This window comes from Squalius cephalus, assembly GCF_949319135.1.
Source record: "Squalius cephalus genome assembly, chromosome: 1".
NCBI lineage: Eukaryota > Metazoa > Chordata > Actinopteri > Cypriniformes > Leuciscidae > Squalius > Squalius cephalus.
In genome coordinates this window covers 8,077,589-8,090,653 of record NC_137122.1, presented here as the reverse complement: position 1 = coordinate 8,090,653, position 13,065 = coordinate 8,077,589, and the positions used below count along the sequence as shown (strand labels likewise).

The window sequence follows — 13,065 nt, the reverse complement described above, 5'->3', positions numbered from 1 at the left end:
CAAAATCGTTCAGCCCTAGAAGTCAGCCATTTTCTCTTCAGTTTCATCTGAGCTGTTGAGGTGAACGGCAGGACAAACTTTCTCCAGTCAGACAGAAACAAAATGTAGGCAGAGATAACTATTTTTCTTTAAGATCAAAAATATATATTTTTAAAAAGATTTATTTGAATCAGTTTATTTCATATTGTGGTCATAAGACACCCAGCCTTGATGAATAACTGAAGTTTTATATGTTAAACTTGTTGCTGAGCATTACGAGTGTACGGCTTATTTTGTATTTCTATCTTTTTTGTGTATTTGTTTTGTTCACTTTTACATGTATGTTTTTTGATAATTTTGTGAGTGGATGAGCAGTGTTTTATCTCTGTTTGGTGTTTTTCATGGATCTACAGTGAATGCGCAGCATGGATGAGCTCAACATCATCTTCATGTGACGCTTTCTGGGAGAATCGAGTGAAAGAACCGGAGTGTTATATGAACACACTACTCTCACTGTTTATACTAAACATGTCCTAGAATATGCATAAGTACGCTAATTGGGACACACCATAAAAGTCCATGAAATGAAACTAAAACAACAACTCAATGTGACAATCATACTGTAGAATATGACAGTCATATTTTGATGAGTTAACACTGAAGATAACTCTAGCATTATGCACTGGAAAGCACTGATGTGAGAAAGACAGTGATGATGTACCTTTAGAAACGTGTGTGTTTATAGTTGAGGGATCCTGAGAGTGTGTGATGTGGACTGGATTCACTGCTGTCGTTGAATCAGCTTGAGCTGTGAAGATGAATGTTAGTTCAGATCATTAATACTGTACAATATGACCATCATATTTTAACTATGATCATCACATTACATAAAAAGTTAATATTTTTGCTGTCAAGTTTCAATTCCTTTATTATTTCCAGGATCACGTTTTGGACTGTTCCTTCACTGCAGTTCATTAGTTTGAAGCAATGCTTTGAGTTACTCTTCTGTGAGAGTCAAAGAAGCTTTTGTTCCCTCAGTTTGTTCTGGTTCAGTGATACTGATAGACCTTAGTGTTACTGACATTATGAGGGTCTTCTAACACTGTTTTCTCACCTGAATACTTGACAGTGTATCTGACTGAGGTCTTGACTTGATTTCTGTGAGTAAGCTGACATCTCCACTCTCTGTTGTTATCTTCATTCAGGAGTGTTGTAGTCAGAGTGATGATGAAACAGCGATATTGATCTGATGATGATAATATCTGATATCTGGAGTCTGTCTTCAGATCAACACCAGCCTGATTCACCCACAACAGCTCAAATCCCTCAGAACGAACCCAATGATCACAGGAGAGTATAGTATATAAATACAACTGACAGGAGAGAGTCACAGAGCGGCCTGGACTGATCTCAGTCTGTGAGGATGAAGATGATGATGATGATGATGATGATGATGGAGACACTGAAACTGAACACAAATCACAGACTCTTGAATCATCATCTGAGTTTAAAGGGAGAATTTTAAATTGACCACATAATCATAAAATTACCATGAAGAACATGCAGAAAAACACGTGCATCAGTTCCTTGTTTCTGTCCATTCACATATTGTTGGCAGGTGTATAATCCATAATCTTCTTCTGTGACGTTCTTGATGTTCAGAGAGCAGTCAGACTCCAGACTCAGTCTCTCATGTCTCTCTGTGTCTTTATTCTTTATCCCTAAAGTAATCAGGTCAACTGTTGCTGAATGTCTGAGTCTGTTAGAGTAGGTCCACGAAGTTGATTTGCAGTCAGAAAGAGCATTATTACAGGGCAGACGAGCATTTTCAACAGAACTGATGAACACATTCTCATTCACTCCACTGGTTCCTGAAACACAGTATATCTCAGTGATCATTATTTTATATATTAATAAATTAAACCATAAAACACATCAGCATAAAAAGCAGAAGTTTTAAATCATAGTATTTTTCCTCACTTAAAGCAAACAACACACTCTCCAGAATAAACTATTTGTCTTTATCAGAGAGCTGTTCAAATCACTGACACACTCTTAATATCATCAGATGGTCATGGTTATATAGTTATACTTAAAATAGTTACAAAATAAATGTATGAGATGATAATAACTTATACCATTAATTGTACCCAGCATATATGTAAAATGTTACTAGAGAGAGAGAGAGAGAGAGAGAGAGAGAGAGAGAGAGAGACCCAAGAAAGGGACCCAGAGAATAAAAGAGACAGAGCAACAGTTTCAATCTTCTTTTATCCTTTTTTGACCATGTGACTAAAACCCAAATGTGAGATGTTCAAACTGACCAATCAGAGAATTACAACTTCCCCCATGGTACTAAATGTGTGACAATTCATCGACACCTGAAGTACACACATCTTGGCCTACAGTGATCACTATCAGCCCCTCTGTGCCTTTAGGAACTACAAATGGTCATTGTGGTAGAAAGAGGGGGTGGAAAACAGTAAAGCAAACGTCTTTGTTCATTTCAAATATTATTTTCAATCCTACAATGTCTTTAGAGAAAATACAGATTTCTTTACCTGTGAGAAGTGAAGAGAGAATGATCAGTCCCAGCAGACACAGATCACACTTATCAGCCATTTTGTGTTTCTGTCAGTCTTTCTCTTTATTATATATAGTCACAGCTCTTCCTTTAAACATCATCAGCTCCTCCTCTGGTTATTCACTTCCTCTCATCTGACATACTGAGTGTTTAAATTCTGCTAGAGTTGCTATAGTGACACTAAAGTGTTGCTTTAAGTGTGTGTGAAACGTGTGAGAAGTGCATATACTATGAACACACTGTCTCACACACATCTGCTCTGAACAGTTTATTGGCTACTTTTGCACACGAGAGAATTACTGTTAGTCTCACTTCTTTATTTTAGCAGTTTCCGCATGCCGTTAAAATCTAGAAATACAATTATTACATTATTAATAAAAAGATTGTTTTGTTACTGAAAAGGTTTCCACTATCCATGACTAACTTGTAGAAAATGAATTCTAAAACAGTTTTTAAGGTATTTTGAAATGATTAACGTCAGCTCCAGTTTGGTGAAACAGAAAGTATTTGCCCACACTTCATGAGCGTCTGTAAAGCAGATATTAAATGTCTTCAGGAAGAGTTTCTACACATGGATTATAATGTTCTGCTTTACTCCCTCCAGCCCTGAGAAAATAGATCAGATCCGCCACTATATTTTGTATTTCTATACATCCATCCATCCATCTAATTATTTTTTATCTGTCTATTCCAAAATAAGAGCCCTCCAAAATTCATAAATATGCTGTTGTGTCTATACATTCAGAAAATCATTATTATTATTTTTTTTAACCCTAGTTTCCACAGATCAATTTCAACTCAGGTGGAGAGTACACCTTCTCACAGAGTCAACTGCACCTTTTCAGGACATTCTGATGTTGTATTCCAAAATAAGAGCCCTCCAAAACTCATAAATACCCTGTCACAGACAGCATTACCAGCTTCACTCTGTCACGGTGTAGAGAGAAGCAGACAGGGGAGTAGTTCAGAAACAGAGTTTTATTGAACAGAGGCACTGAGTGAACAGCAGAGATGACTGGTGAGTGTATATTGAAGAATCTGAACTGGATGATAATCTTGATCTCTTGTTTGTAGATGAATGTGGATACAGCGGTCAGATGCTGGAGACAGAAGACGGAAGACAGGAAGCGGATGATTGGAGATAAAACACTGACGAGGAATCTTCCAGGTAGGCAGCAACAGGTAAGTGTTAGGTAGGAGTGTGTTAGGTCACATAAGGAGGAGACCAGACAAGGAAGTGAAGGGGAAGTGTAGTGGTGTGACATTTGAACCGAGGCGCCGGAGCTTGTGTCGGGAAAACATGGGCGTGCCAGATGAAGCCACGATTCAGGGCTTGTGTTGTTTATGTGGAAATCACGTGACTAATGACAAATGAGGCCTCGGTTTGTGTGGATACGTCATCGGTTCGGTCTGAGTGTCGCTTCCGGATAAAAGGGGTTCGAAACTCGCGCCTCTTGTGGGTGTTGCAGGAGTAGCAGAAGCAGTTGTAGAGTCAGAGAGTCAGAGTTAGAGAGTTGTGTCATCGCCGTTATTGTGTCATATATGTGTTAGGGCTGTGTATAATAACATTATATCTGTAACGATCACCAGCTGGAGTTGCCCTTGAGAGCCACCAGAGGGCACTCCACAATAAGACTATTATCACTCACTAACTACATTTCCCAGAACTCACTGCCTGGACTCATTATCACTTATCACTGATCACATTCACCTGTACCTCATTCACTGATTGCATTCACCTGTGTCTCATCATCCTGTTAGTCTCAGTCTATATATACCTTGTTCATTCATTCACTCACCGCGAAGTCTTGTTTGTGTCACACTGCATTTCTGAGCATTCTCCTAGTTTTCGTGTTTCTTGGTTCTGGATATCTTGCCTTGTTCCCTGGATTACTCTCTTGCCTCTGGTCCCTGCCTGTTTTGTTTGTTTCTTTGTTTCTTTGTTTGGACTGCCTATCTGTGTATGACCCTTGCCTGTACTTTGGATTACGCCTCTGGATTGCCCCACAAAATAAAGCTGCATTTGGATCTCCTACTTCGTGTCTCTGAGCAGTTCGTGACAATATCAGGTTAGATTAGTTATAGTATATTGTCATTATTTATTATAGTGGGTATATTATAGTATTATATTAATTAGATAAGATTACTTGGATTGCTATGGATTTTTGTCTTGGATTGCCCTTTTGGATTTGTTTGCTTTTTGTGACCTTTTTCCTTGTAATGGAGCCAGCGAGAAAGAGGAGATCCTGCCCTGTCTGGGAGTATTTTGAAATGGTGGCTCACAATAAGGTATGTGTATTATTATTATTATTTTATTATTTCTGTCTTGATATTAAAATAATCCTCACTATATGGCTGTATTATATTTCATGTCTATTAATTTATGTTTCAAGGTGAAATGCTTGCTGTGCCTAAAGGAGCTGACATACAGCAATAACACCTCCTCCATGCTCAGGCATTATCGAGCACTGCAAGAGCAAGCACAAACTACTAACAATCCACACAGGAGTCAAAGTAATTGATAATAATAAAAAGAACATTATTTAAATAATATTTTAGGCTCCTACAATACACCTGCATTTTATTTTATTATAGATTCCAAGAAATGGTGAATGAGGCCCTGGTTAACACGGTCATCACGGACTCCCAACCCTTTTCCATTGTGGATGATGATGGGTTTAGGGAGATCCTGCATGTGTTGGATCCCACTTATGTTATCCCAACTCGAAAGGTATGTGATTAGTAAAGTGGTTCATCATTATTTAACAAGTTAAAAGTAAGAGTAGCTGCATTTATTTTTATCCACAGGCTTTGAAGGTCATAGTTGATCATAAACACAAGGAGGCTAAGGAGAAGGCCAGAGATCAGCTGCAGAAAGTTGCGGCTATAAGCCTTTCCTCGGACATGTGGACATCCCTAAACATGGATGCCTACCTAGCAGAAACTTGCCCTGACAATGACAAGCTCTGCACTATTTTACTAGGTGTAGAGCATTTCCCTAAGAGCCGTTCTGCTGAGAACTACTGGACGTATAGCATGTGTAAGATCACTGAATGTTAGGCATGCGATATGCACTAAACCTTATTGTGAGGAAGTCTTTTGATGTCATCAGTAGCTTCAACGACATTCGATCCAAATGTAGGAAACTTGTGACCTATTTCTGAACCAGCACTACAGCAGAAGAGAGACTGGTCCAAGTACAGGAGCAGATGGGGGGACCAGTCCTGAAAATGATAACTGAAGTGGACACTCGCTGGAACAGCACTTGTAACATGCTGGAGCGTCTCTGTCAGCTGAGAGAGCCAGTGGGGGCAGCCCTGACCTCTCTAAAGACTGACGTCACCCCTCCTACAGCCCTGGAGTATGAGGCAGTCCAGGATACTTTAGATGTTCTTGCCCCTTTCCGCCAGGATACAGTAGAGCTTTCGGGAGAGAAAAGGGTGTCTGCCTCTAAAGTGATACCTCTGATGAAGATGCTTAATCACGCTGTAACGAGCAAGCTAGAAGGCCTCGATTCAAAGTTAACAAAGCAGCCTTGTATGGAGGGTCAGGGAACATGCAGCACATTTAGAATCAATAAGGCTACGTCTACATTAATCCGTATACATTTGAAAAAAGCATTTTCGTTTATAAACGCTCTCCGTCCACACTGGCGTTTTCTGGCGTTTTCGGACGTTTCAGTGTGGATGAGAAACTTTTGAAAAACGCCTGAAAACGCTAAATTTACCTTTACTGCGCATGCGTAAAACCCCACAAACGATCACTGATATGATTCAGATGGAAAAATAAATAATGAAGTTATTGCGCAATTCTTCTGACAGGATAATTTTATTTAGTAAAATATCTCAGCATTCACTGATGCGGTCCAGGTCGCACGCAGTCACCATATGTTTGGTTTAAAACGCGACTGCTCTCATGTATTGAATATATAGAATATTTTTAGCAACAGTGTGAAAGTGAATAGCACATAACAGGCACAATACGGGTATAAACATGAATATCTATTGGTACAATATGCGTCACATGACTAAATTTATGTCATCGTGTTTAAATACCACCGGTTTCACAGTCCACACTACAACATGAAAACGGCGTTTTCAAATGTATCCACTTTGGAGTAAGTTTTCAAAAAGCTTCATTTTCATTAATAAAAACGCCGTCTCAGTGTGGACGGGAGGCCAAAACGGAGAGAAAAATATACGTTTTCAAACGAAACCGTATTAGTGTGGACATGGCCTGAGTGTGATGACCATTCCCACGTTATTGGATCCCAGATTAAAAAAACTGGGATTGTTAAGTCAAGGGAAACTGCAAGAAGCGGTGTCAAGATTAAAATCTGAATGCGCTTCTGTAGAAGTGGACCGATATTTATCAGAAGTGAATCTCACAAGATCTGAGGATCCACTAGTATATTGGGCTCAACTAGGGTGACCACCATCAAACAAACCAAATGTGGGACGATTATTTGTGTGGGACGAAGTTTGTGTGGGACAATGTGGGACGTTACCAACACTAAAACATAACCTGAAACTGTTATAATGTTTATCTAACTTAATAAAAACATTTGTATTCTGCCTTAGTTTCAGCTGATAAATGTTCTTTGTTCTTTAGTCCCTTCCAGAATAGCATGTCTTTATTTTACATGTCATTTAAATTTAACATCACTGAGCCCAAAGGCAGCAGGCAGATAACTATTTTTGAAACAGTTCTGGACCAAGTCCAACTAAAATCCAACAAAATAAACAATGAACAAATAAAATATAAAACAACATGAAATTAGATCATTGACTGTCTTATATATTAATAATATAGTAAACCAAAAACTCATATTTTTTAGGGTGTGAATTAAAACAACCACAGCAGGCAAAAAGTTGATAAATTCTGTTAAACTTTTTTTTTTTTATCCATTTTTATCCATTTAACAATTATCCATTTGTTTTCTGACAGGAAACACATGGAATGAATCACCGCTCCACATTTTGATTGACAGCTGTCACAACCTACTAGTGACCGTGTTTACTCCTTTTCTTTCAACCATTGGATAGGATTTAAAAAACGGCTGTTGTATTTGTACTTCTGACGAAGCGCTGTTAAATAGGTGAACCCATACAAAAATGTAATATATGGCCATATATGTACTTATATTTTAAATAGCATGACATATATCTATACATATATTTGACTTATCTGAGAACACAATATATGACTGCAACATATATCTATACATATATTTGACTTATCTGAGAACACAATATATGACTGCAACATATATCTATACATATATTTGACTTATCTGAGAACACAATATATGCCTGCAACATATATCTATACATATATTTGACTTATCTGAGAACACAATATATGACTGCAACATATATCTATACATATATTTGACTTATCTGAGAACACAATATATGCCTGCAACATATATGAACATTTATGTGTCCAAACACGTGAAGAAAATATTTGAGTTCATCCATATATGATACCATATATCTGCATATATTACAGTATAGTAGGCTATTGGTTTCTCGCATATATGGACAACATTAATTATAAATATGTGACATACATATTTGTTTTCCACATATTTAATAAATGTATGTAAACATACACTGTAACCCTTTACTGTAAATTTACAACGAATTTCTTACAGAATTGTACTGTATTTCCATAATACAGTATTAAGCTGTATCTTTTAACAGCTGTAAATATACAGCACATTTCTGTTTTTGTCCTAGGATCATACCATCATACTGACTGAAAAGGCATTGCATTGTGGGATTGATTTCTTTCGCGCTCAATTCAGTTCAAATGTGACGCGTCATGCGAGCAGACAGTAACGTTAGGCAGCTACAACAGGCAAACTCGTTTTGTCAGCGGGATTCAACTGAACAAATAATCATTCCTGTTATCAAGATAAACAATGTCTGCGAATCTGTGAGCAATTTTAAAGCTTTTTTGAGGTTCGGTTCGTGTTTCAAACATTAGTTGCCTGTGACGCAGCAGAAAATGGACGACGTTAACGGTAGCAGCTACCTGAAGACGGACGGAAGAATTTGTCATTGAATAATCTAACCTGCGCGTGACGATAAGTGGGATTTAGAGTTTGAGAAGATGGAGAATTGTTCAACTGAGTGATACGGTAAGCCAATATATAAGTTTTTTCTTTTTTTCTTTTTGCGTTCGCATTTCTACATTGTTTTCACGTATTTGGTTTGATTTTCCGAACGTGGTTTACTACCGTGGCCGCGCAAGCAATTCACTGACTCTGTTCCACCTGTTTACCAAGTAACGTTAACTTCGACATTTCATATAATAGGCAACCTTTACCATGCTATTTGCATGACGTGCATTTGATATATATTTTTTTCGTTTTAGGCTTTGTAATCTGATGGCCATTGTTAATGTAAGTGCTTTTAAGTAGTGTTACAGTTATAGTCTATGTGGTAAAAAAAAAATGCTGTCAAATTCTGTCAGTTCTGTGATCGTGCTTTTGAATCGTTGTCAGAATTTTGCTAGCACATGAAAATCCATGTTCCTAATGCTGTTTTCAAATGTAGTAGGCCTATTCCTGATTGCCATCCCATGGTCCTACAACTACTCCCTAATTCAAAGAAGTTAGAAGGTGTTATCAGTTCACAGTGGAACCCACAGTAGTTATTTTAATTATTAATATTATTTATTTATTCTTTTTTTTCTTTTTTTTTATTCCATTACAGGTCAATCTCTAAGCAACCAGTGCTGGATATTAAGTTTGGAAGGTCAAGGTGAGTGTGAAGGATCACAGCCACTTCATCACTGGCCTGGCAGCGCTGTTTGCCTCCTCCTATAACTTCAGCTTGCAGTACCAGGAAGAGGCAGCACCTTGAGTTTGTTCAGAGGTTAGTCATTGGCATATTTGCCATTCATATATATATATATATATATATATATTAGACTGAATTGTGTCACTAACCTTGACTTGACAGTATTTATTATGTTGACTACTGGTATGAACAATATGGCCCTGGTTTCCATACAGGTCTTAGCTTAAGCCAGGTCTAGGCCTTAATAAAATTAGGGTATTTAAGCAGCTTTTATAATAATGTATCATAAAAAATAAAATAAAAACATTACTGGTGTGCATCTTGAGATAAAACAGTGGCAGTCATATATTTTAAGATATGTCAGTGCAAGTTGTTTTCAGTTGAAGGATTAGTGAAAATTCTGTCATTAATTACTCACCCTCATGTCGTTCCAAACCTGTAAGACCTTCGTTCATCTTCAGAACACAAATTAAGATATTTTTGATGAAATCTGAGAGGTTTCTGAACCACCCATAGACAGCAACGTCTTTGCAACTTTTAAGGCCCAGAAAGCTAGTAAAAGCATTGTTTAAATAATCCATGTAACTAGTGCAACCTTAAAGGAGAACTCCGGTCAATTTGAACATTGAGCTCATTTTTGTGTAAATTTGGAGTGCTGTCAGTACAGAGAACAACGACAGAAATCGGTGTTGCCTACACCGTGTTATCCTCTTTTTAAAATTTGCACCCTGTTGACTTCAGTGGGGCAAGTTTTAAACCTGCTTTTAGCCTCTTAACATTAGGGCTGTAACGATACGCGATATGAAATCGAAATCGCGACACTCAGATCCACGATCCTGTTTCGCGATGTGAGAAGGCAAAATCGCGACACACCCCTTCCAACTCTCAGAGTAACGGCCGTTTCACACATACTCCGTTTGCAGTGCGTATGCGGTGCATATTTTTTTCCGTACCCATGTTAACAGGTCAGAGCTTTCACACTGCACGCGGTTGCCGTCCGTCGATCCGTTCCAGTTGCGGTGCGTATACAGCAGTGCAGAGATCGCTTCCGCAACGAGTCTATTTCTTTTGTGCTGCACGCACTGAATTAAAGTGACAGCGCATGGTTCGTGGTCAAAATGAAAACAGATTGACAATAAACGCGATTAATTAAATAAAATGTAGTAATCTCACCATAAATGTATTTAATTAAATACTACTTTTTCACTTTAAGACTGGGGAAAAGCAAGAAAAAACACAATTTACCTCAACTTGGAAGGTTTGATGGGTGGTTTGCAGCACAGACAGTAAGCCTCAGTTACCTCAGTGTGAAACAGTAGCCATTTAATTTACTTTGTAAATGTAAGAGAACTTGATTGAAGGAGAATTTTCAACATGCTCGAATCATCACCACAATGGAGTTTAGTTCTGTTTGTTTTTCAACAGTATTTTGTTACAAAGAAAACAGAAGTGTTATAGCTTTGGCTATTTATTTATTTTATATATGGCTATTTATATTGTTAATAATTTGCATAGTTAATCTTGTTCTTTGGTGTTCAGTTTATAAAGGTTTTACAAATGTTATTTAATAAAAAATGTTGTTTTAATAAAAATATTTTTTTATTAAAACCCCCCCCAAAAAAATCGTGATACGAACCGAATCGTGGGTCAAAAATCGTGATACGAACCGAATCGTGGGTTTGGTGTATCGTTACAGCCCTACTTAACATCCTTGATGTGTCATACAAGTGCCCAGCCATGTGAGTGATTCCTTCAGAGTGAACACTGGTGAATCTGACTGCAGTAGATGTGAAAGATATCTTGTTGAAACATCTACAAATGTCCATATATAGGTGAAAATGCCCCTTGAAATCAATTTAAGGTGGCAAATATTACCCCTTAATAAAAAATGTTAATTTCTGTCACTGCTGTAAACTGACCACTGCATAGAATATGAAAAATATGAATATCTTTGTCAGTCAGCTGTCAACAGGCCTAAACAAGCCATGGCACCAAGCACAGAAACACAATCAGTAAAATGTTATCTAATTATTATCAAGAAAACTTTGAAAATATCGATCGAGACATATTTTGTCAATATTGCACACCCCTAATGCATGGTATTAATTTTGATTTCTTCGGGTCTTAAAAAGCCTTAAATTTGACTTTAAAAAATGTGCAGAAACCCTGCTTCATAATATTTAGGTTGAACCACTGTAGCTATATATTTACCAATGTTGTTACCACTTTTCTGGGCTTTGACAGTTGCAATGATATTGATATCAATGGAAGGACAAAACTATCAGATTTCATCAAAAATATCTTCATTTGTGTCCCGAAGATGAACAAAAGTCTTGAGGGTGAGTAATAATGACAGAATTAAAATTTTTGGGTGCAAACATGCATTTTAGTCTGGTAAATCATGTTGTCATATATGCAATAAACATTGCAAGGCTTGCAATTAAGTTAAATTATTTCTGTCACAAAGGTTTGGGCTGGATTCTGGCAGTGTGTGCTCTATATAAACGGAGAGTCTATGACTGCCTTTCCACTGATACTCTGATGGCACCGGATGAGGGCATGATATTGTTAATGAGCTGGGTAATGAGTAGACAAAAGTTGTAGAATAAAACTTTAAATCTGGCAACCCCACTTCCAAAAGTTTAGTTAGTTGACAGTGCACATGTAAACAGACACATTGAGTTGATGTATTTTACCAGGGCAGAAAAAATATCAGTTATTGATCACATTGCATTTTTTTTCCACAACATCCAACATTGCATTTTTATTTATTTTTTCCCATGTTGTTCAGTTTTAGACAGCTTTTGTGCTGTCTCTCTTTGTCAAAATATATACACTCAGTTAATAATATTTAATTGTTGTTTTTTTCTGCCTTTTAGACGCTTTCTTGACATCAATCCTGAACGTGGATCAAAAACAAAGAAAGGACAAGTAACTTCAAAGAAAACTGGCCAAGTTGTGCAAAATAAGAACACCACTGTAAGCCTACAGGTTTCCTCACTTCTGCGAAAACTTGCAGACTTTGAATGGGATTTCGTTTGCACTTTTATGGACTTCAAAAAAGAAACAGCATTTCACTGTCGTTATAAAGCTTGGAAGAGCCAGGACATTTTTTAATAGAACTCTGATTGTATTCGTCTGAAAGAATAATGTCATATACACCTAGGATGACTTGAGGGTGAGTAAATCATGGGCTAATTTAAATTTTTGGGTGAACTATTCCTTTAATTAAGTGCTAACTGTTACCTGTTTGTTGTTAAGTGTTAAAATTGCATTTTATGTTTAAAAAGTAATTCAGCCAACATGTTCACAGATGGCATTTTAACTAAATAAATGTTTTAAAACCCAGAAAATGTTGTTTTCTTTTTCCTAGTGTGACTACTCTTATGAAACCTTAAAGTATAATATTTTAATTATGTAATAATAAAAGCAATATTCCCTGTAAAAATACAATTTATTGCTGTCGACAAGTTTAATAATGTAAAATGTGGCATATACTGTATTTGGTAATTACAGTGGAGTACTGTAAATGCTGTTTACTGTACTAGTGTTGTAAAAATACAGTATGTGGATGGCAACCCAGCTGCCAGTATTTAACTGTAAATTTACAGTGAAAAGTTTTACAGTGTACATGCATGTGATGCTGATGCATTTTTAAAGCTGTGGCATATGGTTATGGTACTTTGTGGATGT

At 37.1% G+C, this 13,065-nt stretch overlaps 1 protein-coding gene and 1 long non-coding RNA gene across 2 annotated transcripts in view; one reads left to right on the top strand and one right to left on the bottom strand.

Annotated features, from left to right (window-relative positions):
• Positions 1-2,826, bottom strand: part of LOC307163631 (uncharacterized protein) — a 315,702-nt gene extending 312,876 nt beyond the window's left edge. The window contains exons 1-4 of the mRNA XM_079879755.1: positions 2,541-2,826; positions 1,530-1,850; positions 1,094-1,447; positions 701-787 (exon numbers count right to left, since the gene is read on the bottom strand). Of these exons, the coding sequence (XP_079735881.1) occupies positions 701-787; positions 1,094-1,447; positions 1,530-1,850; positions 2,541-2,601 (823 nt within the window). The 5' untranslated portion in view covers positions 2,602-2,826. The remainder of the gene's footprint in view (positions 1-700; positions 788-1,093; positions 1,448-1,529; positions 1,851-2,540) is intronic.
• Positions 2,827-9,363: 6,537 nt separating this feature from the next.
• LOC307164052 lies at positions 9,364-12,739 on the top strand. The gene is made up of 3 exons (XR_013822199.1): positions 9,364-9,447; positions 11,617-11,711; positions 12,252-12,739. It is a non-coding gene; the product is annotated as an uncharacterized lncRNA (long non-coding RNA).
• The last annotated feature ends 326 nt before the right edge of the window (positions 12,740-13,065 follow it).